This window comes from Larimichthys crocea, chromosome I, assembly GCF_000972845.2.
Source record: "Larimichthys crocea isolate SSNF chromosome I, L_crocea_2.0, whole genome shotgun sequence".
Taxonomy (NCBI): Eukaryota; Metazoa; Chordata; class Actinopteri; family Sciaenidae; genus Larimichthys; species Larimichthys crocea.
Window position 1 is genome coordinate 23,899,761 of NC_040011.1, and position 27,789 is coordinate 23,927,549.

General features: G+C 45.2%; 1 protein-coding gene across 3 annotated transcripts; it reads right to left on the reverse strand.

Moving 5' to 3' along the window:
• Positions 1 to 247: 247 nt before the first annotated feature.
• Positions 248 to 27,789, reverse strand: fhip1b (FHF complex subunit HOOK interacting protein 1B). Of its 3 annotated transcripts, none has more exons than XM_010736745.3 (12): positions 27,406 to 27,789; positions 20,864 to 21,388; positions 17,347 to 17,751; positions 16,123 to 16,353; positions 13,564 to 13,809; positions 12,448 to 12,615; positions 11,242 to 11,321; positions 10,640 to 10,809; positions 8,449 to 9,840; positions 7,685 to 7,863; positions 5,667 to 5,829; positions 248 to 5,567 (listed from the first exon to the last, which is right to left on the reverse strand). In XM_010736745.3, exons 2-12 carry the CDS (start codon positions 20,990 to 20,992, stop codon positions 5,257 to 5,259), a joined length of 3,474 nt encoding a protein of 1,157 aa, XP_010735047.1. In that variant the 5' UTR covers positions 20,993 to 21,388; positions 27,406 to 27,789; the 3' UTR covers positions 248 to 5,256. The 3 variants fall into 3 exon arrangements, with proteins under 3 accessions (XP_010735047.1, XP_027135466.1, XP_027135459.1); XM_027279665.1 differs by lacking the exon at positions 27,406 to 27,789 and adding an exon at positions 24,836 to 25,053; XM_027279658.1 differs by lacking the exon at positions 27,406 to 27,789 and adding an exon at positions 22,702 to 22,930.

Consider the following 27,789-nt stretch of genomic DNA (forward strand, 5'->3'; position numbering starts at 1 on the left):
CTGTGAGCAAAGTTGTCAAAGTAATGTAACTATAACAAATACACATGTACAGCTGTCCATATTTACCACAGTGGGATGACACTCGGAAACTGGGGGTGTTAAATCGCAAAAATCCCAATTCCGACGTTACGTAATGTAACGTTTTTGGATGGTTTCACCTCGTCAGGCCTGAAAAAAATCTAAAAATAAAACACTTCAATTCATACAGTCACATGACAACAAAGAAAAGACACCAGGACAAATGTGATATTGCTAGGCAAAGAATTTATAAATTAATAAAAACATTCCCTTTGTAGTGTTCTTCTGACAGCTTTTTCCCACCTTGTATTTTTGTCCTTTTTTTTTTCTGATGATTTCAAAATATAGAAAAATATTTCTGACAACATTCATCATTACATTATTTTTTCGCATGATTTTCATTTTGTCCTGTTGGTTATTTCACATACCTCTGTATTCCTGACCCTTTTTGTGTGTTTTTTTTTTTACAGTATTTACACATTCAATCCACGTTATCTTTCAGCTTCAACCCGGGGGACACCAGAGCATGATTTGCATAGATCACAGAGGAGAAACCAAAAGTCAAAGCTTCAAAGAAAAGGAAAAGTGAGAGGATACATTACATCCTGCGATGAGCATTACAAATCAACACGTGAAAAATCTTTTTTTTTTTTTTTAAACATGGCACGACACGTGCAATCAGAAATCAGGTGTGAAAACAAGTTTTTGAGCAGAATCCCTTCACATGAAAGTTAAAAATGCCAAAGCGGTTTCAGTTCCGTCCAAACTGTCAAAAACACTTCCAGAAATCAAACTAACAGGACGTGCATTCAACTAAATGTGCTGCAAAGGTAAAGTTGGAGTCTGGCACACTCAGCTGCTGTTAGAAAACATTTTTTTCACCCACTCTGCGCTGTGTTGGAGTGATGGAACAGCCAATCACAGCCCACCCTCGAACAAAAAAGGGGTGCGCCGTAATTCAGATTCAAATCAAAGTCAGTGAACATTCGCTGTGTGTTTGTGCGTAACCTTGAATATACAAAACACAGAAACTCAAACATGCTCTGAATAGAAAACTAGAAAACAAGTGTGAATTTGAAAGATGCAAAGGATTTGAAACTCAGAGACAGATTTGTTTTAGTGTTCAAGTATTTCTGTCTGAAACACACAGCAGAAATAACAATAAAAAAAACAAACATAAAATCTGTGATATGACAACATTTTCTGGAGCATAAATTTGGGTCTAACCGTTCACCACCGTCTGTCAGTTAAAAGAGTCAAAAAAAAAAAAAAATCAAACTCAGAACAAACAAATTGAGTTTAAGCTGAGGTGAACAAGAAAACAGCAACCACCGCGCCTCAGATGTCCCAACCCATATACATTTTGAGGCACCAACTCGTCATAGCCAAATCGATTCATTTAACGGTTTATTTTTAGTCTTGCTGACAGTTCCCTGTGGCCATTATAGCAGTAACTGCAGCTGAAGACATTCCTGCATCAGCACAGGCATCCAGCCGCGGTAGCTGCTGTCAAAAAACAAAACAAAATCCCTTTTCCCGAATTTAAAGAATTTTAAATGGTGTTTGCGCTGTCCCCCCGTCCACGATCTGTACTGCCATTAGGAGGGCTCACCCAGCTGTTCATTCTCCATAAAGCTAGGTACTCCGTCACAGTAACCATGTAGCCTCACACTGTGGGCGAGGTGGGTTTTTTTAATATCATCTCTAGTCTAGTCCGGTCTGTCATGTCAGCTTCCCTGGTTGGAAATAATCCCTTATAAAAACAGCCCATTACAAACTTTGTCATATCTTTGTATTCTTAAAAATGAAATACAAGTAAACAAAAAAAAAAAGCTCAACACAAACACTAAGCGATTAGTGAAAATGTGCCAAAATAATTTTTAGCCTCAGAGGGCCAATGCCGTTTCAGTTCTGAAGCTTCCCTTTTAAAAAAGAAAAAAAAACAAAACAAAACAAAAAAAACCTTGCTCCAGCTATTGATCTTCAGGAGGGCCAAAAAAACCTTTTCAAGGATAATTCAGGTTTGGCTATAAATTCAGAGAGCACAATTTTATCTGAATGTTTGGCGTTCTTCAACATTTCCTCGGATTTTGTCCCGTGTAACGTTTACTGTTGCAGATATTGGCACCTTTTTTTTCGTGGGGTTATTTGAAAGCACTTAACATTTAAAAAGTGCTGCATGAAGTTCAGATTGCATCTGTGATTATTTACTAAAGTTTCAGGTACTGTCAGAGAGATAGTCTTTGGTGTTCACGAATGTGTCACAGAAATAAAGAAGACTGACCCGAACAACCCTACATCTTCAATGAAAAGAACTGAGAAGCTGTTAGCGTCCTGCTCAAAATACAACCCATATTTAACAGAACTGTTTGTAATAAAAACTCTTTTCTTAAAAAATACTACGGTGAGTGTAAAAGCAGAGGATCCTGCTGAGGTTTCCTGTGCAAGACAACCATGAATCTTGTTTGCACGCATGTACAGCAGACTAGGTGAACAGATGGACGGACGGACGGCAGTGGGTAAAATACAGAAGTGATTTCTCTACCAATTTAATTATCTGAGAGGAAACATTCAGTGTGAAATGTGTCCTTGTTGCCTTCGATGATCTCTGCAGGCACCAGGATGACTCATGAACCACTAAAACCTAATTTTAACTCAGCACTGTTGCACAAATTCAAAGAACACTTACTCTACACTACTTCATTATTTCATTAGAAATCTGGCCTTAATGGGCATGCTCTTACCTAACTTTAAAAATCTTAAGTGGGGTGTTACGAAATGTGTCTAGAAATCCCATAGAAAAGTGAGTTACATGTGTAATGAAGAAGTACATTTACAAACTATGGCTTTGACAAGTTCACAGAAAGATGAACAGTCAAAACATGACGTGGTCTTCAAATTCGAAAGTTTAACACTTTGTAGGATGGCAGGAGTGTTCAGCAGTTTCTCAACTGCTAAAAGTCGAGAGTATGGCTAGTATGTGCGAAAAACCAAATGATTCACAAAAACAGGTCGAAGTGTATGGAAGTGTACTGCCGCCAACACCAGACAAATAAAAGTTTATCACTGTCACATACCCTGTAATGTATGACATTAAACTGCAGCACACATTACGTGATAATTTCTACTGTTGAAGCGTGAGAGGTTTCCACGGGTCCGCATTATAACAATTACATAAACTTTTCAGGTTTTAACGTGATAAAGTAAAAATGTTCATGTTATCATGTGATGAAGTTGGAATATAAATGATGTTATATGTGAACTGTTATAATGTATATTGTTATAAAGTACAAAGCTCCACGTTATCAAGTGAGAAATTGGATCACGTTATAATGTGTTCTATTTGTAAAACGTGAACCATTTCCTCGGGTCCGCTTCCGCCTCTGGCCGAGACCAACTTCATGTTACAATATGACTATTTATACTGTAAAGAAAAAAAGTTTTGCGTTAAGAGTGATAAGTTAGAAAATAATAAACATAATCATGCTATAATGTGAAACGTTTAACGTTATATGTATAAGATTTCTCTGTGTCCACTTCCGCCCCCCTCTGCCGGAGACCTTATCACGTAACGTGGAACATCTCACGTTCTAAAAATAAATTATCACATAATAGCGTGAAACTTTTCACGTTACAGATGATAACTATTGATACATTTTTATTTTTCTGATATGGCAGTACGCTTCCCAAGTAGTGGTTTAGTAATGGATTTTTGCATTGCAGTCAAACAGGCGATTCTTCATTTTACAGGTTCTCAATATTTTCTGATCCTTAACCTGTGGAATAAAGAACGACCATGTTCTACAGCACGCGACAAAAGAAGTTGAAAGGGATTTTTCTTTTTCTTGGCAAATGCTTTTAACACTGTATGGCTGCGACTTCATTCAACCTCGAGACACGAGAAAATAAATTAAACTCTGATCCCAACACTGGCACTGACTCCTCCACATCCTCACACATAGATTTCACACTTGGTACCTAACAATGAAATGAACAGACAGTAGCTGTTACACTAATAAAAAATGGGTGTTAGTGTGTTAAAAAACAAAATAGCAGCATGTTAAGCTCCAAGTTGAACAGCTGTATGTTCAGTTTGGCTTTTCTCACCCAAGAGAGGCGAATTTGAAGGTAACTAACAGGAAAAAAAGTGAAATGTAGATCGCTTCATCGTTTAGCTTGCGGCCCAAAGATCTGTTTAAAGTCAGTGAATGCCTCATGAGGACCTTTTTTAACTGTCAGTTCAAAGTAAAAAGGAAATCGTGCCGATGAACCGCAGAAGTAAAATCTTTTTTTTTTCCCTCCTTGCAGACTCTCGGATCTTTTGAAAAGACTAAATGACACAGAAGGTATGAATTGTAAAGCGGTGCTGTCTTTTCAATCCCACAGCCTCTCTCATGGCAACAGGTGAATGGCTTACTGATGGCCTGAAGAGTTGGCGTCATTCGTACACACACACACACACACACACACACATACACACACGACTAAAGACACACCTGCTCGCTCCTGTCGCTGATATGTCTTGACTGTTTTGGTGCAAACGTGTTTCAAACTTAATGATTTTTGAAAAACAAATGGTGTTAATTAATTCTTGCAACACGTGTGGCCGTCGCGCTGACTCACAGGAGAGAGAGAGTGGCACTCTTGACTCACCTGTGTTCCAGTTTTCATCTCTTTCATGGTGATAGTCTGTGCAGCGGTGCAGCCTCTCCAAAATAAAAATAGACACTTGAGATGTTGCCAGGAACACTCGCTGTGTTTTCTGTGAGCTTTCATTGCTCGGCCAATCTTCGAGCTCTGGGTGCCCAAAGCTCACTGGATCGACCAATCCGACCCCATTAAGTGATTTTTGGTGATCCTTCTCCCCTGTGCTGCACCTTTTCAACTCAAAAAGATAGAGAGTATCGACTAGCACCAATATGTGCACCTAGAACTTTTTATCTGTGGCTTTACCGTGACGTGGTATGTGTATGTACAAGCTCCCTAATCTCACACAATATTTACTGAGATTTTCTGTGTATAGAATGTAAATATAATACATGATATGCACAATATCACAGAAGTTTACAGGTAAGGGAAATTCTTCCAGTCCTATAGGTGTCCTATAATGATTTTGGTACAAAAACGCCACAATCAGACGACCCGGAAAAGTCTCAGTGCTCCGGTCCGTCCTCTGGTGAGGAGAGAATCTTTTTTTTCCAGCCTAAAAAAAAACAAAACAAAAAAAACAGAGGCCGTCTACTCCTCTGCCCCCTGGCTGTGAGGGAAAGGCAGAGTGACGGCGTGCTCTTGAGCCAGGGCCGCCAGCTCCTTGAGGAACTCGCAGAAGATGACGGCGCAGTAGACGGCGTTCTTCACCCGCAGCGCCTCCGCCTGCTTCTCCAGGCTGGAGGCCCCTGCGACTGAGCCGCCCCTGAACAGGGCGCTGTGCAGTGATTGGCCACCGTCCCGTACGTGTGCGAGGGCCAGCTGGGCGGCGTGTCGAGCCCGGGTCGGGCTGTTGGTGTGACGGAGGATCAGGTCACCGAGAGATGGTTTACGACTTTTCACTGGAACACAGAAAAAAATGTTTTAAAAAAAAAAAACGGATCAATGAAACGCCCACACCCACACACACACACACACACACACACACACACAGTCCTCACCTAGTGAATCGGAGCGCCGCAGGGGAGGAACTGCTGCAGGCGACTCAGTCCAGTCCACTTTTCCTCGGGCCACCAGGTACTGCTGGGCCTTCTTCAGCATGGCCGGGAAGTCCTCATGGGAGGCTGCGAACGCCTCGATGCGGTTCTTCACGGAACCTAAAACCTGAGATGAGTCGAGGAGATAGAGTTTGTCGAGTTTTAATCTTCATAAAGCAGCCAGCTTGTTTCTGACGCAGAGGGAAAGAGCTACGGTCTGAAGCTGCACTCAGTCCCCAGAGGCTGCAGTGATCGTTACACTCCACAGTATGAAATGTCCTGAGGTGTCGTGTGTATTAGGCTCAACTCAGGACAGAAATCACCTCTACCCTGAGGCTCTGAGCGAGGAGCTGGAGGGAAAAGGTCATGGAAGTCATTTCTATATTTACTTATGGATTCAGTATGTGTGTGAACGAGTCACTCTCAGACTCAGTCAGACTCAGATTTAGAAGCTGGTGCGTGAAATCAAAGTCAGAACACAACAGGTAGAGTATCAGAGCTTAGTTTGACTGCTCTCAGCGTCTGATCGGTGGCTACAGCAAGACGTCAGGCTGTGTTTTTTTTTTTTCAAAAGTTGGAATCCAGCTCAACTTCTCCTCTGCAGGATGCTGCGTTTGGTGGACAAACGCGCCACTATGAATGGAAAAACCTGCGTTTTCACCACGATGCCGGATGCTGTCTGAATGTGGCCCAATTAAAGGGTTTTATGTGTGGACCACACATGCTGCCTGGCAAAGCTCTAAAGCCTGATTGGTCCAGCTCACCCACCTCATCTGAGGTGACGTGATAAATACTCGGCCAGTTTGTCAGTCACTCGCCTCGTCACACTCTCAGCCTTCAAACTTGTTAACTACCTGGTGTGGTTCTGATTACAGATCACACACACACACACTCCTGTTCTGACTGCTCGGTGTGTTTCATCAGGTGAGCTCTGCTTTGAGTTCTTTCAGTTTAAATGAATGTAGATTATTTTATTGTGGTTACATTTCTTCAGACCGGTTTTCTCTGTAGTTCCACTCATTTTTTTGTATGTGTGACTTATCTACAGCATGAAACAGCCACTTACACTCGCTCACACTTCTGTCTTTGGTTTTTCGAGTGTGTGCAAACATGGACTTTAAATTTTGGAGATGAGTGATTTGCCTTTTTTTTCTGCTCTACATCCAGCGACACATTCAAAACAAGCTGCGGCTCTCGTGTTTACACTCGAGAACAGCTATCAGTGCTAGCGATCCCTGCTGAAGTGTGGAGAAGGAGACGGGGATGCAGAGCTGGATCTGGGTGCCAGGTGTAGAAAAGACGGCACAAACTTTGTGTACCGTCTCTCCCTTATGAGACAGATATGCTAACGGCGCTAACCAGGCTACAGAGGGAGTATGAGACAGTGCAGAATCTCAGAGACGTGGCTGAATGAACTCACTGAGGAAGGTACGTCACACAGCGAAGGAAACGTCTGTGGACTGCAGGCTGAGGACTCAACCTTTTATACGTGGGGCGTCCACTTAACCAGTTGAGCCACCAGGCCATCCCTATTTGTTCATTTAATTATTTATTAACGAGTTTTTTTATTATAAGTTCTTCTGAACAAACAACAGGCCTGATTTTCTACAAAGCTGGACTGTCGAGTTTCTAAGCACATAAATAACTTTATTTCACTGAATCCATCTGGTTCATGTTGCTTCCTCTTCTCCTTCGTCCGAGGTGGTGTATCTTAGAACATGCACAGAAATAAAATATGGATAAGAAACTCTATTCAAATGCATTGTGGGACTGATGCTTTTGGAAGAGACGCTTGCACAGAAGTGAGGTGGGCTGGAAGTGAACGACACTGCCTAAAAACAGCGACAGACTAAAAACTGTCACCGCTTCAAGTGGAAATTCAGTACAGTTTGTACCGAGCACCTGGTTTAGAAATTCAATGGGGAGCATGGAGAGCACTCCTCGGCCAGCACATCACAGGTTTTTGTACGGCGAGGCTGTACCTGGATCAGTGACTTGACGCTGGGTTGGAAGACCATGTTGGTGTTGAGCAGGAAGGAGCGTAGGAGTGGCTGAGGATAGCATGCCAGCTGGGCCACGATTCCTGTGAGCAGGATGTTGACGTATAGCGAGTTTTGGAGCATGTTCTCCAGCTTGGCAAACAGAACCACCATGAATGGACCTGCGCGAGGAAAGATTGATACAAGAGAGACACAACTTTAGCTCAGCTGCGAGTGAACAAGCGACGGATGAAACCGTGGGCGTGTTTGACAGTCTCTGCAAATATCTGATATGTTGGTAAAGAAGCTGTCAGACGCTGATCAACAGAACAGCCTGCAGACTTGAGACAGGGATAATTCAACTCTCAAACTCTCAGCCGTCCCCTCGGAATTCAGCACTTTGACTTGAAGAATTCTTTAGCGTTAAGATGGGTACTGCTGCTAGAAAAGTGATTCAAGTGCTGTTGAAGCGTGAAGCTGGTACTCAGACTGCTGCCGTGCATAAGCAGCCTTCAGTGTGCGCGGCAGTGTGATGAATACCTGCGCGTGGCAACTCACTGCTTCTTTATGGAGGCCGATGTGTGTGCTCGAAGTGAAGTCACCATGAGGCGAGTGACACAAGCGTACCTCCAACTGGCACCGACTTACTGAAGCCGCGTGTATTACCGGGGACGTCCAGAAATAACATGAACAGTTTACAAAACTACAACCAACAACTTAAGGACTTTTAACAGTGTCCCCCTGCACGGTATCAGTGTGAGTCTCACCTGTGTACGGCTGAGAGGCAGGCTGGTTTAGTGGTCGTGCAGGACTACAGAGGCCCACCGCAGACCCTTCTCCCTTTGCGTCCCCCGTCAGCTTCGCCTCAAGGGCCGAGGACAGCTGCTGTTCCTCCTCCTGCCGCTCAGCAGATTGGGGCTCCCTGGCAGCTTCCTCCTGCTGGCAGGCTGCTCTGCTGCGCTCCTTCACCCGGTCCTCCAGCTCCCTCAGCTCCTGGGTGAAGGCCTCGATGCTGATGCCCTGACCGTTGGAGTCTACGGGGAGCTGCGGTTCTCCCGGCACCTGCTCCAGCAGCTCCTGGAGCAGGCTCTCTACAGATTGCGGCGCCTGGTTGGCTTCTGGAAGATCTGAGGATGCACTGTGCGTGTTTGAGGTGTCGCTGGTCTGCAGTTTGGTGTCGGGCGCCGGCTGGGTGATGGAGCTCTGGTTAGGGCACAGAGATTTGGCGTCGCTCATTTCACTGTTGCTGAAAATGGACTGTGGGAGAGGTGTGCAGCTTTGAGAGGGGCAGGTGACGAGGGATCCGTTCTGATTTGCATTTTCGTCTAAATACTGCTGCTCCCCCAAGTCTCTCTTCACTTTCTTTACCTCCAGTCCTCTGTCCCGACTGTCTGAGCAGCCGTCCACCTGCCCCATTGTTCCGTTATACATGGCCTGGTAGCTAACAGTGATGGCGGACGTTGGAACGTGGGGAGCTGGGGACGAGGCGGCGTGAGAAGTCGATAAAGTTGAGGCTGTAGACGATGAGGAGGAGGGGACGAGATGCGGTACAGGCTTTGGCAGGAGCTCCTCTCTCTGCAGGCTGCGTTTCTTGGAGCGGGGCGTGAGGCTGATGCAGTTGTTTTTGCCGATCGTGACGTCCCACTCTCCGCTGTCCCGCTCCGAGCTGCTCCACTCGGAACGCGCCGCCGCCACGATGGCCGACCTCCGCTGGCCTGGGGGAGTGTTACTGCTTCCTCCCTGGTGGAAGGAGAAGTGCTCGGGGAACATCGCCATGGAAGGGTTGGAGGTAGGGGGTGGTGGGGGCGGAGGGACTGTGTTTGGGGAGGGGTTTTCTCCATCGTATGGAGCCGACCAGTCACGGCAGGCCCAGGAGCAAACCTCTATGCCCCGCCGGGCGTCTCGGAGATACTCCAGGTAACCCGAATCCCAGTCCAGACACTCTGTGTGAGCCTGCTGCTGGTGCATGGGGCTGTCGGGGGACATGGGGTGGGAGCTGGAAGAACCCGACTGCAGTGGCTCCATGCCGGTGGGAGTAGAGGGGCCCCCTCCTCCTCCTGATCCACCTCCACTGCTCTGTTGGCGCATGAAGAAGGCTAAGCGGGATGGAGTGCTTGGTCTGGGCGGGGCTGGAGACTCTGTGCTGGGACTGTTCAGAACTGAAGGGAAACAAAACACAGTTAACTCTAACACCACTGAGAAGTTTACATCACATCAGATTTACTGGCTTCATGCTCACGTGAACTTTTACCTGTCATGACAATTCATGATTTGTGCTGACTGCCTCCAATAAGAACAAACACGCATCACACACCACACCTCCAAAATCATCGGTCCTCCCACCGCCAGCCTCTTAGACCCTAACAGTAAAGCCATCACACACATGACCACAGCCGCCCCCTCGACTCATCCTACATCTGACTCTGTGACTGCAGATAGGAGCACGCTATGGCAGTTTAGTCTCTACTTATATAGCAGCTCTGAACAAAACACCCCTGCAATCATATATTCCTGGTTTTTATTTATATAATTTTATCATTGCTATTTTTGCTAAATTCTATTCATTGTTGTCTCCTGCATGTTTGCATGAAAGGTGCCATAAAAACAAACAGAAGTATTTTAAGACATCAGAGATTACCCCAGCAGCTCATTTAGACCAGATTAGTTTTTGCTGACAACGTGCTGCGTGCAGCTAACTGACGGTTAGGCCAGCCCTGCAGAAAACAAAGTCAAATGTAGCGTCACAACACACACACACACACAAGGAGAGTTGAGGCCAAACCAAAACACAGCTGCTAATGTCCTGGGTGCTGCCCACAGGCACGTTTACTGCCTGTTTTCAGTCTATGTCTAATTATCCAAGTAATGCATGGAACAAGAGGCAGAGACTATTCCGAAAAATAATAATTAGAATGTTGTAAATGTTTACAACCGCAGCTGTGAGCGTGGACTTCTCACCTTTGCCCCAGAACGCGTTGTCGTCGTCGCGCTCAGCAGGGGGCGCTGCGTTCTGCCGGCAGCACTCTGGGATCAGTGACAGAAACTTGTCGGCTGACTTCCCGTATATGTCAGTCTCCCGGATAGCACGACGCTGACTCAGCATTACGTGGGTACAGGGCAGCAAATACCTGGAAGCAAACCACACACACAGACACACACAGACACACACACACACACACACACACACACACACAAAATCATTTAGATTTACATAGCTGTGTTTTCAGCCTGTGTGTGGTTTGTGTTCTGGTCAGCTGACCAAAGCTGCAGTCACAAACTTTAGTTAACATGTTCTTTCTTTAATTCTCTAATTCTCTCTAATTGATGAAATTCCAGGCAAAGTTGCAAAGCTGGCAGTGGACGTGTTGTTTTATTCCTGAGGATTCAAAAATTAAAGAAGCCAAACGGCCCTGACAAGTTCACAAAATGTTTGAATGAGAAACGAGGCACAGATTTAAAAGGGGAGTGCAGATAAACAGCTACGGCTGGATGCGTGTTTGCAAATGAAATGAGCTCGTTAAAAACCTAACACTCGAGAAGTCCTGCTTTGGTGAGCAGACCTGAGAACGAGCTGCAGCATGACATCTTCACAGTTCAGGGAGAGAAGAGTCCTGAAGAGGCTTAACGACACCATGCAGAGCTGCAACACACAGAGACGAGGAAACAAAGTTAGATCCAAGGAGAGAATACAAACAGGAATATGACACTCTCAAAAAAAAAAAATCAAAAAAAATCTGAACCTCTTGACTCCCCATCATGACTTCACTTCATGTGACACATTTCAAGGTGTTTTTACAGGATAGGTGGGAAACTGATCCTGCTGTGATAAAAAGTCAGCAAACAAAAGGCTTTACTTACCGTTTCTATCAATGACCAACTAACCTTCTCTGGTCATGTTCAAACCTTTCCTAACTCAACATGCTACCAAACTGACAGAGGCTGTAGTCATCTCATGACTCGATTACTGTAACTCCCAGCCTGCACAGTGAAACCCTTTCAGATGATCCAGAACACGGCGGCATGCCTGGTCTTCAATCAGCCCAAAAGGTCACGTTACCCCGCTGGTCATGGAGCTCCACTGGCTACTGCTGTAGCAGCCCACATTAAATTTAAATCACTAATGCTGACTACAAAGCAGTCTCTGGTTCTGCACCCACCTACTTGAATGTCCTCATACAGACATATGTGACCTCCTCCAATGAACGACATCTGGCTCTGCCACCCGTACACTCAGGACAATCCAAACTTTTCTCATCTGTTGTTCCCTGTTGGTGGAACGTCCTACCAGTTCCTACCAGATCAGGGGCGTCCCTCTCTACCTTCAAAAACCTCCTGAAGACCTCCAGCTCTTCAGAGAGGACCTCCTCTCCGACACTACCAACAACTGGACATGATAAATCTATCCCCCTCTACAACTAATACAGCACTTATTGCCGCACTAACATGTCCTGTCTTGTACTGTGGGTTGCTTTGGATAAAAGCTAAATGACTAAATGTAAATATAAAAAACTACAACAAAGATGACACAGTGAAGTGAAATCCTGCTTCTTTTTCCTCACATAGTCTCAGTGAGTGTTTATTTGGGGGAAATTTCACTGGGGATTGTTCTACCAGCTACAAACAATGTGCAATACGATACTCCTGCATTCTGCCGGAATCAACTTTTGCTCTCAGCCCACTTGCTACCCACACCGCCGAGTTCCTATAAGGGCCTGGGGGGCTCCATCACACAAGCAAACATACGCACACATATATATTTTTATTACCCTTGAATTGCTGCTGATGCGAGTGAGCAGCGTGTCAAGGATGGTGTCGTTGTCGTGACGGTGCAGCAGGATGAAGCGCAAGAAGGTTTTGAGGAGGGAGGTCTCCGACACGCTGCGCAGGAAGAGGTCCAGGTAGGCGGTGCTGGCAATCATCTCGTCCACCGACGACTGCAAACACACACAAACACACACAGAGAGTCTGCATCAAGGCTGCAAAAAGAGGGCAGTGTAACTGTCCTATTAATGAGATCAAAACCAGGCAGTGAGACGATTCCTGCTGGTCAGATTCTGCTTTGACTCACGCGGTGAGTCATCTGTTGAAGACGGTCCAGGAAACAAGGAAACAAATCAGCTCACGCTATTGTTCTCCGGCTAATTCAATTCAAACACACAATAAAGAAGACCAACGGAATCTGTTTTCATGTGGTCCACAAGTTGTGGTCTTACAGGGTTAGTTTACAATTTCCCCACACACCCTGAACGCTATCCTACCATACAAATAGTTTGTGGTGCTCAAAGTCTTGGGAACTGTTTTCTAACACAGAAATGGCCATTTGTGTTGTCTGCCGGGAAACCGATGGAATGCTCCCTTTGGGTTGGGTGAGAGTCGCTGCCCCAAGTGAAGGAGTTCATGCATCTTGGGGTCTTTTTCATGAGTGATGGGAAAATGGAGCGCCAGATGATCCATCAGGCGGGTTGGTTAACGTCTGCAGTCCGTCTACGTTCAAACCCTCACCTATTGTCATGAGCTTTGGGTAGTGACCGAAAGAATGAGATCGTGGATACAAGTGACCAAAATGAGCTTCCTCCAACTGAGCTCCTTCGCATTGAGAGGAGCCAGCTGAGGTGGTTCAGGCATCAAATTAGGATGACCCCTTTAGAGGGGTTCTGGGCACGCACTAGAGGGAGTATATAGCCCATCTAGACTGGGAACACCTTGGGATCCCCCAGGAAGAGTTGGAATGTGTTTCTTGGAAGGTAGATCTGCTGCCAGTGCAACCCAACCCCAGATAAGTGGAAGAAATGGTTGGAAAAATGGTTCCAACTGGTAATAGCGAGGGTTGTGAAAATCCAGAGTAACCGTGTTCCTGCTGCCACCATCGCTTTCCTGCCTACCTTATGCAGCGCTGGGCCCATGACAGGTACGAGGAAGCCGTTGTGGAGGTAGTCCAGGAGCTGGGAGCGGACCAGGGGATGAGCGACCTGCACCACAGCGTTGCAGAACTCGAGCGAGTTCATGAAGAGCACGAGCGCAGACACGACCATCCAGTCCTCCCGCCGCAGGGCGTGCCAGTCGTCTCCTCGGACCTCGATCTTCCTGGGCAGAGAGGAGTAGAGCGCGCTGAGGCCCGTCGCCAACACCTGAGAAGAGACACAAGAGGTGTTTCAGGTGAGAGTGCATTCAGACAGGATCTGGCACTGCAACGAAAATGCAGGGCGGTGGAGGTGCGGGACTCGGGTGTATGCCAAAAAAACGCGGGCAGTAAAGTTGAGCTGAATCCAACTTTTGCATAAACGTAGCCCGACGTCACGGTGTGGCCGCCAATCAGATGCTTGGATCGGGCACACCCTCCACAGTCAGCCTGAAATATCACTGAAGCTGAGACTATCCAGGATTCATGGACGAAACTCTGATACTCTACCTGTTGTGTTCTGGCTTTGTTTATTTCATGTACCCAGCTTCTAAATCTGAGTCTGACTCGCACTTAACCCTGTGTCGATTTGCTGCAGTGCCTGAATGCAGCGGACTGTCTGCGGATGCAGGGGGTCAGGTGGTGAGGTGGGGGGTGGCTTTCAAGTAAAAATCTGTTTGTATCCTCAAAGCACAAGTTTTTTTCTGAATTTTGTAACAATGGAAACAAAAACTGAATACCAAATGATTTGTCGACTGACAGAAAATGAATCAGCACCTAATAGAATCATTTTTCGAGCCGTTTCAAGGCATTTCTATGGGCTTTAGGTTAATCGTGACGGGTGATTTTATGTATTACTGAATAATTAAAGTAAGTTGCAGCTTGCAATAAAGCAGATGGTCTCTCCAGTCAGTAAACTTACTTTCCCTGCTTTAGTCAACACTCTGAATAACTTCTCTTGTATCTTGGCTCAAATATGCAGTGACTCTACAGATGCTTTATGAACAACAGCCCACTCACTTATTGCAGTCTTGAGAGGGGAGTTGTCAAAGCGAAATAACTTGACAGTCTGTACAGACATGATGAAAACCTCCTTACTGTTTGGAAAACAGCTGATGACTTTCATCAAAATGTGCTCAAAGTCTCTGAAGGTTCTCCTTCACCCACTTCTTTGAGAAGAGTTAAATCTGGGGCAACCAAGTCCAGTTGGAGGAGGTGTGCGTTTACAGCACCACACATCCACAGAGCGCTGTTACAGATGTCTAACAATCTATTGCTCAATCCAAGACAGAGCTGATGTGTGTGTGAGATCATTACACAGGCAGAAAATAGTTAGAGCCAAACAGAGGGGAGTATTTGTGTCACCTCCACTGGTCCTTCTAGGCTGTAAGTAGGTCAGACTGAAGCTGCTGGAAGCAGGGTGAGCAGAAAATAGCTGAGCCAGCTCTTTAAAAAACACTGGAGGGAAAGACACCAGGACTGTCCGCAGCGTTAAACTCAGACACACTCATCACGCAACACTGTTTACTCTCTTACTGCAGCTTTGAAGCTAAAATGTCACCGAGTTGCGGCAACTTGTGAGCTTGAGATTTTGGCTGGAAAGACTGGCCCTGGTGTTCAAATGCATGCCGTCACCTCACACTGCAGCGCTATCAAGATGAAATCGGGTTACTTACACTCTTTAATTAGCAGACAGATTATAAAGTGCCATCATCAGCAACATGCAGAGCTTTAATGACACCCAGTGGCAGCTGGACAGAACTACAACAACACAACAGCTGCTGCCTGAGAGCATGCAAGAGTGACGTTCCATCATGTGGTTTAGCTTCAGTTCAGTGTGTTTTGATTGTTCACCACTTTAGTTGAGACATGTTGAAGCAGTCAGAGAGTTTTATGTGTCCGTTCATCTGAATCGTCTACAGGAGGCCTTCTGCGTTGAGAGGATGTAGACAAGGATGGATGCACTGTCAGAGTGCACAGTCACGTCGTTCCCTTTCCATTATCACACATCATCACTGATGACACACACACACACAGACACACAGACACACAGACACACAGACACACAGACACACACACACACACACACACACACAGACACACACACACACACACGTTGAAAGCAAAGGCAGGGCTGCCCTCGCATCAAACTTTACCATGAATAATTAAAAGAACAGAGTACAGTTTGATTCTATAGACTGCGTAGGAATGAGTCATAGACTGAAAGAAGCTTGATGTGGTTTCTGTGGGGGATACTGAGGATGTCAATAAACCATCAAACGCAATCGATCAGAGCTCTGCCCTTCTTCAGGCTGGATTCAGACAGGATCCGGCACCGTGGGGAGAACAGAGGTTATTTTTATTCATTCGAGTGGAGGTCGTGCACTTCAGCTCTGGCGGTCAACTTTGGCACATAAATAAAATGTAAGAAACCTGCATTAATGTTTGCATAAACAAAAAATGTCCAAATTCAGCACCATCTGTAACCACAACCTCCGCTAAAACCCCCAGCTAAAGTCTCAAATACCGCACCGTCACTCACCGGGCAGAAGTAGGAGTTCTCGGCGATGTAACGTGCCACTGCCTCATTGCTGGCCGAGGCCGCCATGACCAGCAGCAGCGCGTCTCGGGCCTGCTGTCCGATGGCTCCGTCCCGGTGGATGAACGGCACGAGGAGGGAGAAGATCAGGAGGTTTGTGGAGCCCTGCTGAGCCGGCGCCGCCCGGAACAACATCTCGAGAACCACAGGCTGCCGGGCCATGGACACGCACACCTGGTGGGAATTTGCATGAGTTCTGTTAAACTGTATGAAGAATTTACAAACTATAACAAACAGTAATAGATTACGAGCTCCTGATATATAAAAATATATATATTTTTTGTTTTATCAGATAATTGCTGCTGTCTTGCGTGTGTTAGCAGCCAGTTCAACAGACACAAGTGACAGTTATCCAGCTGTTAGCACGAAGAACTGTTATTATGAAGACCTGCAGTGTCATATAATGTACCTTGTGCCACAAATTGTGAACACTGGTTCACTCCTGAATGGAACAAAAAGCTGCCAACCAAGACACAAGAACTTGACATGGCCACTGTGTAATTAAATTAGAGATACAAGGCGGACAACTAGCAAAGCTCCCAGGTTCAAACTGATCAGTCCGGAGAACCATGACGTTAAGTGAACCAAGTAATAGTTTTCTGGATGTCACATCTGATCGTTGTGAGTTGGATGCAGTCTATTCCGGTCTGGGTGGTTTGAAGTTACAATTAGCTAGTTAGAGCAGCAATAAGTACTGATCACATAGAATCAAGGTCCAGTTGTAGAGGGGGATAGATTTAGCATGTCCAGTTGTTGGGGCTGTTTGAGAGGAGGCCCTCTCTGAAGAATGAGTTGACCACAGCGTATATTTCTAGTTGGGTAGCATGTTGAGTCGGGTAAGGCCTGATTATTCTTATGTTGTGAAGTCCAAAGCGGCACAACTGGGCAACTGTGGCAACGTGAGTGGAGAAGTTTAGTAGGTCAACAATCAAGTCAAGTTTCTCGCTATCCTGGTAGAGGTATGGCAACACAAACAGTCATTTGTAATGCAAACTAGTCGTTTAATATATGACCATCTAAGTCTAAAATATGTGTGTGACGCTGGTAGAAATAGTCTTTGTTACGGTTTCTAATCTTTGGGAGGTCTCAATAATCTTAAGATTTGTTCTCCGTAGATTGTAGGTAACTATACACATTAGAGAAGTATCAGACTGCAGGTGGATGTACCTGATTGAGCAGCAGTACCAGGCTGTTTTCCAGAGCTGAAGGACAACCAAGTTCTGGGTCAGCGCAAGCTCCCAGCAGCCTCAGCAGGGGGTGGAGGACGGCTGTGTGCTGCAGCAGAGGCTGCTGGGACTGGCCGATGAGCATCTCGAACAGCTTGAGCAATGCGCCCTGGCTGTCTGGGTCCAGTCCTCGGCGGAGGTGCCACTGAACCAGCGACTCCAGAATGTTCTCTGTGACCACCATCTCCAGTATGGGGCCCATGGGTGGCACGCTAGCGCCGCCCTCTAAGCTCTCGGCGGGTCGCTCCTCCGCCAGCAGGCATAACATCTGGTCGGTGTGATTCCTCACCGCAGTCAGGTCGTCGCTGGAGGATGAAGGCTCGTGCCGCTCCAACACCCAAGAGACCTGAATGAAAGGGACGGAGCGTTAGTGTAACGTCTCCTGGCATTTCTGTCCTTCTGTGAGGAGACAAAAAAATAAGTGTGACCTCTAACAGGCGTTTTATTCTATTTCAGGTTTTGAATTCAGGAACAACCAAGATTGAAGCATCAGAGGATGTTAGGGAGCGAGAAGGAAGATAGTCCACTGAAAGTTCAGCTAAATAACTTGTCTCACTGTCTGTTTCCAAATAGAACAAAATAGAATAGAAACTTTATTAAACCCTAGAGGGAAAATTATTTTTTCATTCAAGTTTTTACTTTCATAGGCCCGAAATATAACCACCCACACACAAAGGGCCGGGCAGGATTAGCACAGTTTACAGGAGATCAACTGGCACGTCTCCAGCTACCAGTCCACCCTCCATACTTCTGGACTTGAACCAGCCACCCTCTGGTTCATAAGACAAATCCCTGCGCACTCAGCTACTACCGCCTCCAAATCACTAAAGTTTTGTAAGCGTCTAGATGAACTCTCTCAAGAAACCTCAAAACTTCCATCAGTGAAACAAAAAAAAAAAACGTAACATGGATGGCGTGCACAAAAAAGTTCTGCTAACGTTACAAATAGGCTATCAAAATTACAGTCATGTGACACTGCTGTCAGGGATGATGCAAAATGATTTTATTGGTCACTACAGAGTGAACGATATGTTAAAGTCATGGCACACTGCTCCTCTGTGAAAAAGGCCTGTTGATGACATGAAAATCACAATATAAACATTTACCTCACGTTTATTGAAATCTAAAATGTGTTGACAGATATTATAAATAGAGTAAAAAGTAATTCCTGACACTGCACCATGGTTACAGCTGCATATTGTGTAATAGGTGGTGTAAAAAATAAAAACACGTGACAAATGAGACGTTTCGCAACATTTATCAGCAGCTCTGCGTGTCAGCACCCATGATTCTGCAGACGAGCGAGCGAGCGGTTCGTGCTGATAAGAGATGTTCTGCTTTGTTGTTGACCAATTTGGTGAATGTTGCACAACACATGATTTTTTTTTGTTTGTGTGCACACACACACACTTGGGTCATCAAAATATACCTCTACCGGGGTGTTGTTTTTTTTGTTAATATTCCAAATAATTCGTGGACTACTTTGCTCTCCTCTTGTGTGTCCGTCTTAAGACAATCACACAGAGAGAAAGAGACGTTATCTGGATTGCTGTGTGGATGCCGACATTTACTCTGCAAGCACAGATCATGTAAAGGAACAGTGAACACGTCCGGTCGGTGCCAATGTCGTTCGGTAACGGTTCTGATTGGCTATGTCATGAACAAAAAGCCTCCTCTGCACGGAGCTCACCTGCCGCTGCACAAACAGAATCCAAAACGCGAGTTTGGTTTTTAGCCGACTTGATAAAAAAAATACTGCTGTTCCTGTGTCACGCAGAGAAACAGAGGCGACGTGGCAACCAGGTGTGTGTGCAGTATGCGACAGAGCTGTGTGTGTGTGTGTGTGTGTGTGTGTGTGTGTGTGTGTGGTGAACAGCTGAAAGTAGTTTGTGAGTAAACACTAAAGTAAGGAGGACAATTAAAATAGTGACTTAACCAACTGTATCATTAAAATAAAGTATAAAACCAACTCTCACCAACTAGTGCTCAATGTGGGATTTTTTGCCGTTGCATCGAAAGAAGTATCAAGTTGTTATTTTATAATAATACTGGGGGAAATTTTTAATTCAATTAATATAGTGTGGGAGTGCTGTGGATGTGTTATAATTTAGCTGCGGTGCATCCGCCTCCCACAACAGCAGTGAGTGTGAGGCAGACTTGTGTCGCCTCAGAGGAAATTCAAGAGTCAAGGCAGAGCTGTGTAACCACGTCAGTGGTTGGACGTCAGCGGGTCGCACCGCTTAAGCAGGCCGAACTCTCGTCATCGAGTACAGCCGACTGAAAGTGTGAACATTCACGCGCTGCATCAGGACGGATGATCATTCACTACAACAAAGAGACTGTGCTCTGTTTAACCTCAACGTGTAAACCATTGTAAAACATTTGAGCTGTAATGATGAATCAGTTTTCTGCTGATAGAAGAAAATAAACACTGACTGCTTCTGGCTGCTTGACTGTTTTCTATCAATGGTAACTGAATGTTTGAATTTGGACTGTTGGTTGGAATTTGTGACCATTACATGTTCCACTAATTTCACAGACTGGATCCAGCACTGCAACAAGGAGGCAGGTTTTTTCCATTTGTTTGAGTGGAGGTAGTGCATTTTGGGGTGTCCTGCACTGAGCCAGATTCAACTTTTGGAGCAGAAGGAGGCCCAACCTCATGCCGTGGACACAGAGAGTGAGAGTCAGAGCATCAGCTTAGATAAATCCGGTTAATCAATGAAATAAAAAAAAAATATTTCCTGATATTGTTTCACAGCGGTTACGTTCAGACAAACCTCCAGCAGCACACCGCAGCACTTTGCGACAGCACCTGACCCTGTCTGAACGCACCCTAAAACAATTATTCAAAATAGTAGAGCTGCAGCCCTCAGGCCTCCAGGTTGAGGTTCAGTTCGACACTGTGTCGCGTAGGACACGAAGAAAGAAGCTAATTTTTTCTGTGAATCTAAGCTGGATTAAGGAACGTTGGTTTGCCCTAACATCACAGATAACGATGTCCTCCTGTCTGTGTGTTCACTTCTGAAGGATCTCTGACTAAGAGGAGGAGGAGTGAGAAGCGGACAACTCTCCACGGGGAGTTCTGCCGCACAGTTTGAAACCCTCTGGCTTCAACGAGACAATCTATTTTGACTTTCTTCTTGTAGTCATTATTTCTCACACTCCATGATTCCACTCGAGTTCGCCACAGTATGGGGATGCAGCAATGTGGTGGCAACAGCTGTGCAACACACCAGCTGAGTAATGCAAGCAGTGATACATTTAGGCAAGAAAAATCCCCATTTTAACAAGATAATCCAATTTTAAAAAGGGAAGCACAGGCGATGACGTCATGTTCTGCTGCGTCAATCCTTCCAAATGAGTGGTTTGGATAATATGTCAACTGTGTGGTTGCCCCGTACACGTCACGTACATTATTATCACAATGGAATGTGTCATTTGTGTCTGCAGCTCACCTGTCTCCAGTGGTTCTCAAACACCATGAGGCAGGTCTCTGGGTCAGCGGTGCAGGGGCTGGAGGGGACGGCGCTCCGGCCGGCCCGACTCGCGGGCCCTCGCGGGTTCAACCTGCTCAGCCAGCTCATGCTGGACCCGGTGAGAGGCGGGTCAAAGGTCGCCGCAAGAATTCAACAGATGAGAGAAGGAGTTCCAGTAAAAGAAGGGTCAGAGGCGACAGAAGGCAAAGAGAAATGAGAGAGGGAAGAAGAAGAGGAGAGGAGGTGGACGAGGAGGAGGTGGAGGAGGAGAGGGGAGGAGGAGGAGGAGAGGGGGGAGGAGGGGCAGAAAAGGGAAAGGGATCTGAACAAAGAAGGAGGGGAAGGAGAGGTCAGCTGCGAACTCGCTGTCACTGCCAGTCAGTGTACGTCGAGGAGAAGCCCGCTGCTGCGTTAGAATCTGTGTCACCCTGTCCTCCCTGTAGACCCTGTCATCCAGTCTGAAGCCAACACCACTCCATAGCCGGTCAGGGCGGCCACTCTGTACTGTGGACACAAATACAAAACGACAACATAAACGTCAACCCGAAGACACTATAAACACATTATACACAAAATATGAAGCTGGAGGTCTTCAGGAGGTTTTTGAAGGTAGAGAGGGACGCCCCTGATCTGGTAGGAACTGGTAGGACGTTCCACCAACAGGGAACAACAGATGAGAAAAGTTTGGATTGTCCTGAGTGTACGGGTGGCAGAGCCAGGCGTCGTTCATTAGAGGAGGTCACATATGTCTGTATGAGGACATTCAAGTAGGTGGGTGCAGAACCAGAGACTGCTTTGTAGTCAGCATTAGTGATTTGAATTTAAAGTGGGCTGCTACAGGTAGCCAGTGGAGCTCCATGAGCAGTAGAGCTGTAGCGGTACACTAATCTCACGATATCTCATCATTTTCTGAAAGATTTTAAAGGGACAGTGTGATTTTGGTGACATCTTGTGAGTGTTCCATTGACTTGGATTAAGTTAACTCAACTGAAAGCATCAATTACACAATATATGGCTCTGACTGACAGAGTCTACAGTTTGCAAATGCTGGACAAAATGAATCTGATTTTTGTCATATCACACCTCAAACAGTACTAGTAAAGAGTTTTTGAACTTCTGAAAAAATTGGCTGAGAAATCGATCTAGACTTCCTGTATGTCCCTCTGACAAATGTCCATCTGTACAAAACTTAATATTTGTGACAGTCCCTGACATTTTAACAACAACAACAACAACAACAAAAAACTGATCAGAATCAAATCAGATTTTATTTGTACAGCCCAAAGTCACAAAGTACATTTGCCTTTACAATCTGTACAGGGAGTGACACCCTCTGTCCTTAGACCCTCGGTTCGAGTGAGGGGGAAAAAAAAAAAAAAACTTGCCCACAAATCTGGAGAACTCTGAATGTGTCCTTCGTGGCAGACAGTGGGAAACATGAATAAAATATTTAATTACACTATTTCGACTTTCACATGACAATACACAATACAATACATGAAATAGTAAACACAGGTGTTACCAATGACACTAAGGTTCAGTTCAGTGAGCCAAAGTGCAGCACAGCAGCACCCTGACTCTGTCTGACAGTTATCTTATCACTGTGTTTACCTGCTATTTCATTTTTAAATGGCCGCTGTGAAAAATGATTGTTGTGAAACATAAACTGTAAAAACGTTCATTTTCTCAGAAATTGAGAGAGAACATCATTGGACATAAAACAGCCAGATGGGAATGGCAGTTTTAGCGAGTCCATTTAAATACCTGAAATCAAGATGGCAGTATTCATGTTCAGTATTTCCATAAAGCGGTCCTACCCAGTCGTTCGCAGCATAGCATGACACAATCAGACATCTTGAAGGGATGGCTATCCATCCATTTTCTGTAACCGCTTCCATGAAATGTGGAACGCTCTGGAAAGACTTGAGTTCATCCATCCCTTCATCTATTTCAGCTGATCCTCATCAGGGTCACGGAGGGGCTGCAGCCTCTCCCAGCTGACTTTAGGATGAGAGGCGGGGTACGCCCTGGACAAGTCGCCAGCTCATCACAATGCACATGGAGACAAACAACCATCACACAGATAGTTTAGAGTTACCAGCTAACTTGTTATGGCTCCACGCAGAAAGACTCTTGCCGTGCACACGCGTGCAATTACCTGAGTGAGTGCTACTTCAGTGTCAACTCAAGAATCTGTCTGCGTGCGTCATCCTGCCGTCCGACCCTGAAAGAGCCGCTCGTTCCCGTTTGTGCTGAACAGCGGTTGCACCTTTTCTGCAAGTTATCCTCTACAGTGTGCTGTTACCACGGAAACCATTCGGTCCTTCTGTGGAAGAGCTACAGTCAGTCCACCTTCTCCTTAACTGGAACTGTCAGCCCTGTTGCATTATGGACGCAAGTCTTACTTCAACCATCAGCCAGGTTTATGACAGATTAACCATTAAAGCTGAGAAAAATAGAAAGGCATCCCCAACCTGCTTTTCAACAAAACACGTTCGCACAGCGTACAGGCTTTACTGAAGAGCATACATTAGATGAGGCTCGACATGCGGGGCACTTAGTGCTGAGAGGTTGTAGCTAACAAATGCGAGTAAAAACATAAACTGAGCTGCCGGCATCTCCTCACAGGTCAAAGTCTTTTAGTGCTTTGCATTTGAGATGGACGTCCATGGTCAGAGCGATGGTGCATGTAAAGCGCTCTGCGGAAGCCTTTGAGATAAAACATGTGGTTGGAGGAAGCATTCAAAGTGAACTTGACATGTCAGTTTTTATCTTATACGCCTTCGCTGTTGAGAAGTCTGAGCTGACTGCACAAATCCTCCTGCTCCACCTTTGTACACCGTCAGTTACGTCCTTAAGCCCTCATTTTACTGCCCTCACGAGTCATATGAGGAAAAGGAGTCTCTGTGTGTGTTTGCACACGTTTAAATAATGTTACCTTTCAGCACTAACTGGATTTCTTAAACTTTATGTAAACACATATTCACACTGCCTCCACGTTGGGATACGCTGTATTTAGTGAGTTATTGTGAGCATTACATGAAAATGACTGAACGTCTTACATGAAGGAGCAAACATGTCAAACCTTACAGATCTGTTTGATAGTCAAAAGATGAGAGAAGGCTGGTGTCACTGTAGTTCAAACTTAATGTCACAACAGGCAGTTTCAAAGCTGCGTCGGCTCTAATCTCCAAACTGCTTGAATAAAAGATAATTCAGAACAACGTCTGATTGGTCCAAAGAGGTTCAACATGTTGATAATGAGAATTCAAACCCTGCTGTTAAAGGAGTGGAGATGAATTTAAAAGGTAGATCACAAACTGTTGCTATCATCATATGACTTGGACTTGGGTCAGACAGGAGTAACAGATTTGATGACATCTGACTTAATCTATAAGGCTCTGTGCTTTTCTTTCTTTCTATCTTGCATACAGCAGCTGTATGAGTATCCCTGGAAATAATGTAACATCCACGCCTTTCCTAATGATTCACCAGCCACGAGCGGGTCAGTCAAAGTTAATGATACTCATGATTCTCAGAGAGAATTCAATCTTTTCTTTAAATCCACCAAATGACTCAATGAAAGAGTCCAAACAGAGTCTAGTGTCTATGATTCAGTTACCTTCAACACACAGAAGCCGTCTGCCTGAGCCCTAGGACACAATCCTCTGAGGGTGACCTGCAGGACTCAGCCGATGTGAGGTACGCCACATGCGGAAGTTAAATATGTGTTTTATTCTCAGGTCACACATAAGCAGAGCGTCGTAAAAACCTCCCATAAACTTAGAGTTCAAAGTTCAACTCCACATTCCACTGACGGGAGGCTGCCTGCGCAAAGACAAGAGTTAGTCAAAGGTTAGTGATCAACCACGGCGTGACACAGCTCCTCCTGACTTATGATCTCACGCCGGCTGAAACACTCTCATAGACTCAAAATGGAGAACGACTTACTTCCAACGTTTCTCTGGGAGACTGGCAGCAACGCGCGCTTTGTGCAGGAGCAGTCCAGGTGTGCACCAGTCTTCTTCTGTCACAGATCACTTCTGCGTTTGCAGAGTGAACATCTCTGCTATCAAACGGACGGAGACAAATGTGACACAAAGTCACCCTGTGTGCATCTTCAAGCCAGCGGCAGAGCTGATCGTAAACACACATAAAACATGGCTACCTGTGTGCTAACCATAAATGCAGTCATTTATTTCCTGCAGCCTGCTATCTGATCTCTGGTACCAACAGCTACATCCGCTCTCAAACCACAAACCCTCCTTGCGACAGCCAGCTTCTCAACACACCTTCAAAGAGTGTGTAAGACTTGTTGTGTTTGTTGCTGCATAATCAAACTTTAATAACTCTGAATAACACACGTCTACATGACAAACACGATGCCATGCTTTACTCTGGTGGCTCGCTTTTAAAATCAGTCTGTCATTAATACAAAGCAGCTGTAAAAGAGCTTTGCCGACATAAAATGCAGTCTACGGCTGTAGACATTATTACTTTTAATATCAACTGATATGCAGCTTGTTTTATAGATGTATCGTTTGGTGTATGAAAAGTCAGGATGAAAAAACAGGATGATAGATCTAAATCGCTTGTTTAGTCTGAGCAAGGTATCTCATGTACCATAATTAAGACCAATAAAAAAACATTTTGAGGACTGATCAACTGTCACATTTGCTGCGGATTCATTTTTTTTTGTGGACTGACTAATCGTTTTGCCTCTAATGCTGTATAAATTCACAAAATTTCTGATGTTGAGCAAGTTTCTTCTTCATCACAGGACCCCGAGTTCAGTTTGTCAAAACAGCAAAGTGATGATATACTGCAGCTATTTACCTCTGTGCAGACAGCGCTGAGACATTTTCTGCAGTCTCATTTAACTGTATATAGTTTTTAAATCTCTATTTCAAGCTTCATTTCTTATTTCTATAAATAAATGATGTTTAATTTTAGATTTTTAGTTTTGTATTTGTATCTTGGCACGTGTTTGATTCAAATCCATCTTTACAGGTCTGTGTGTTCACTGTGTCTCATGTTGCTATTTGATACCTGATATAAGAATACACTGACCGGCCAACTCAGAAATTCTACTTTGGAGAAGCTTATAATGTTTCAGTTTGTTGACTCTGTCAGAGAGATATTAATACTACTTTATGTTTATTATTGAGGTCTTGATGGGTGCTGCATTATACTGAAAGGTGTTTCCTTCTCATGTATGTAAACAGGGTGGACAAAATATTAGAAACACCTCCGGATATAATGCAGTGATAACACTGCTGAAAACTACAACCTCGATAATAAACATCATGGATAAATGAACAGCTCTCTAACAGTGAAACATTGGAAGCTTCATGAAAGTTGAATTTAGAGGGAAGACATGGCGACGGTAGAAAATAGCTTTGAAATAGAGGACGCACCAGCAGTTTGAAATCACCTGCGTGGCGGCATTTTGGATTCCCTATATACACAAATACAACCGTGAGAAATGGACAGACAAAACCAAAACAGCATGGAAATATTGCAAGAGACTGCTGACATATAGCAGCAACACGAGCAACATGCAGAAGCATATCAGCCGCCACCACAGTGAGAAGCAAAGTAACATTACGCCACCCTGTGTAAGTTGCACTTTTTATAAGAGAACACAAACTGTAAAGAGTTCTGTAAAGAAAGCACCTACAAATAAAAAGATAATTTTATTTGGTCATAATTGGTCTGTAGCTCATTTTGATTAAAAAAAAAAATTGTGAGAAAATCGTATTGTGAACAAAAAAAATCATGAACCGTATCGAGTCGTGAGTTGAGTGTATTGTTACATCCCTAGATAACATTAGATAACAAGTGTTACTTACTTCAGTCCATACTCAGAGTACTGACACTCAACACACTCTTAACACATCATAACATAAGCTGTTAAAGTGCTGTGTGTGTGTGTGTGTGTGTGTGTGTGTGTGTGTGTGTGTGTGTGTGTGTGTGTGTGTGTGTGCTCTCCTCAGTCCTTCAGGTGTTTTGAGTGAACACATCACAGCCACAGTTGACAGAGGACAAAGTAAACACGGCTATCTAGCAAATCAGTGTCTGTGCCTCAGTTTCCGGGGGGAACAATGCCACTCATTACACCCACAGTCCCCTCATCAATCCCCGCAGTGTTATGGCTCATGATGTGTCCCGGTTATGATGTGTCCCGGTCAGTCTGACAGACTAGTTAGCACACCTGGTTAGCTCCTGAGCACAATCACCACACACAGCACGACCTTGCCTTTAAACTGCTTGATTAATTGACACCACGTTAACAGCGTGTGAGCTTTACAACCTGATCTTAAAAGTCAGCGTCCTGGCACAGAGCTCATCTTAGCGAACCGAAGCCGCTTACGTTTGGTCCGCCGAAAAAAAAAACAATCAATGCAAGTCAATGGCGAGATGATATGGCAAAGATAATTAGCTAGCTTAGGAATATCAACCATGTCTGTGGTCAATTCGTCAAGCTGTAGAGCTGGCGGCCTTTAATAGTCGTCACTTACCTTGGTTATTTGTAGGAGTCTCAACAGTTGTTGCGAGGCGTTAATTTCCACCGATACCTGCTAGCTGGTTGCTAGTGAGTTAGCGCTGGTTGCTAACGACTAGCCGCTAATGAATTCCACAATGTCAGAGCAGTGAACGGGGGAGCGGCGCGCGAGAAACCTGGAGACAACGGGCGAGCCGGACCGCAGCGAGCCGGGGGAGCTAACACATGAACCGCTGCCTCCTTCGGGCTGCTGTGCATCCTGTTAGCGACAGATAAACATCCCATCAGATGATTTCTCAAACACTCTCCTCTCTCCCGCAGCCATCTTACTTTAACTCCTCCCACACGACTCCTCTGACTCACACCCACAGCGACGCCGCTCCGCTTTCTGTACGGAGGC

Bases quoted from the DNA above. Each gene is read 5' to 3' on its own strand.
- fhip1b (XM_010736745.3), bottom strand. From the start codon at position 20,992: ATGAGCTGGCTGAGCAGGTTGAACCCGCGAGGGCCCGCGAGTCGGGCC. The intron at 16,354-17,346 runs GTACATCCACCT...AATTCCCACCAG, and splicing joins TGGTACTGCTGCTCAATCAG to GTGTGCGTGTCCATGGCCCG. The intron at 7,864-8,448 runs GTGAGACTCACA...TTCCTCGCGCAG, and splicing joins TGCCTCTCAGCCGTACACAG to GTCCATTCATGGTGGTTCTG.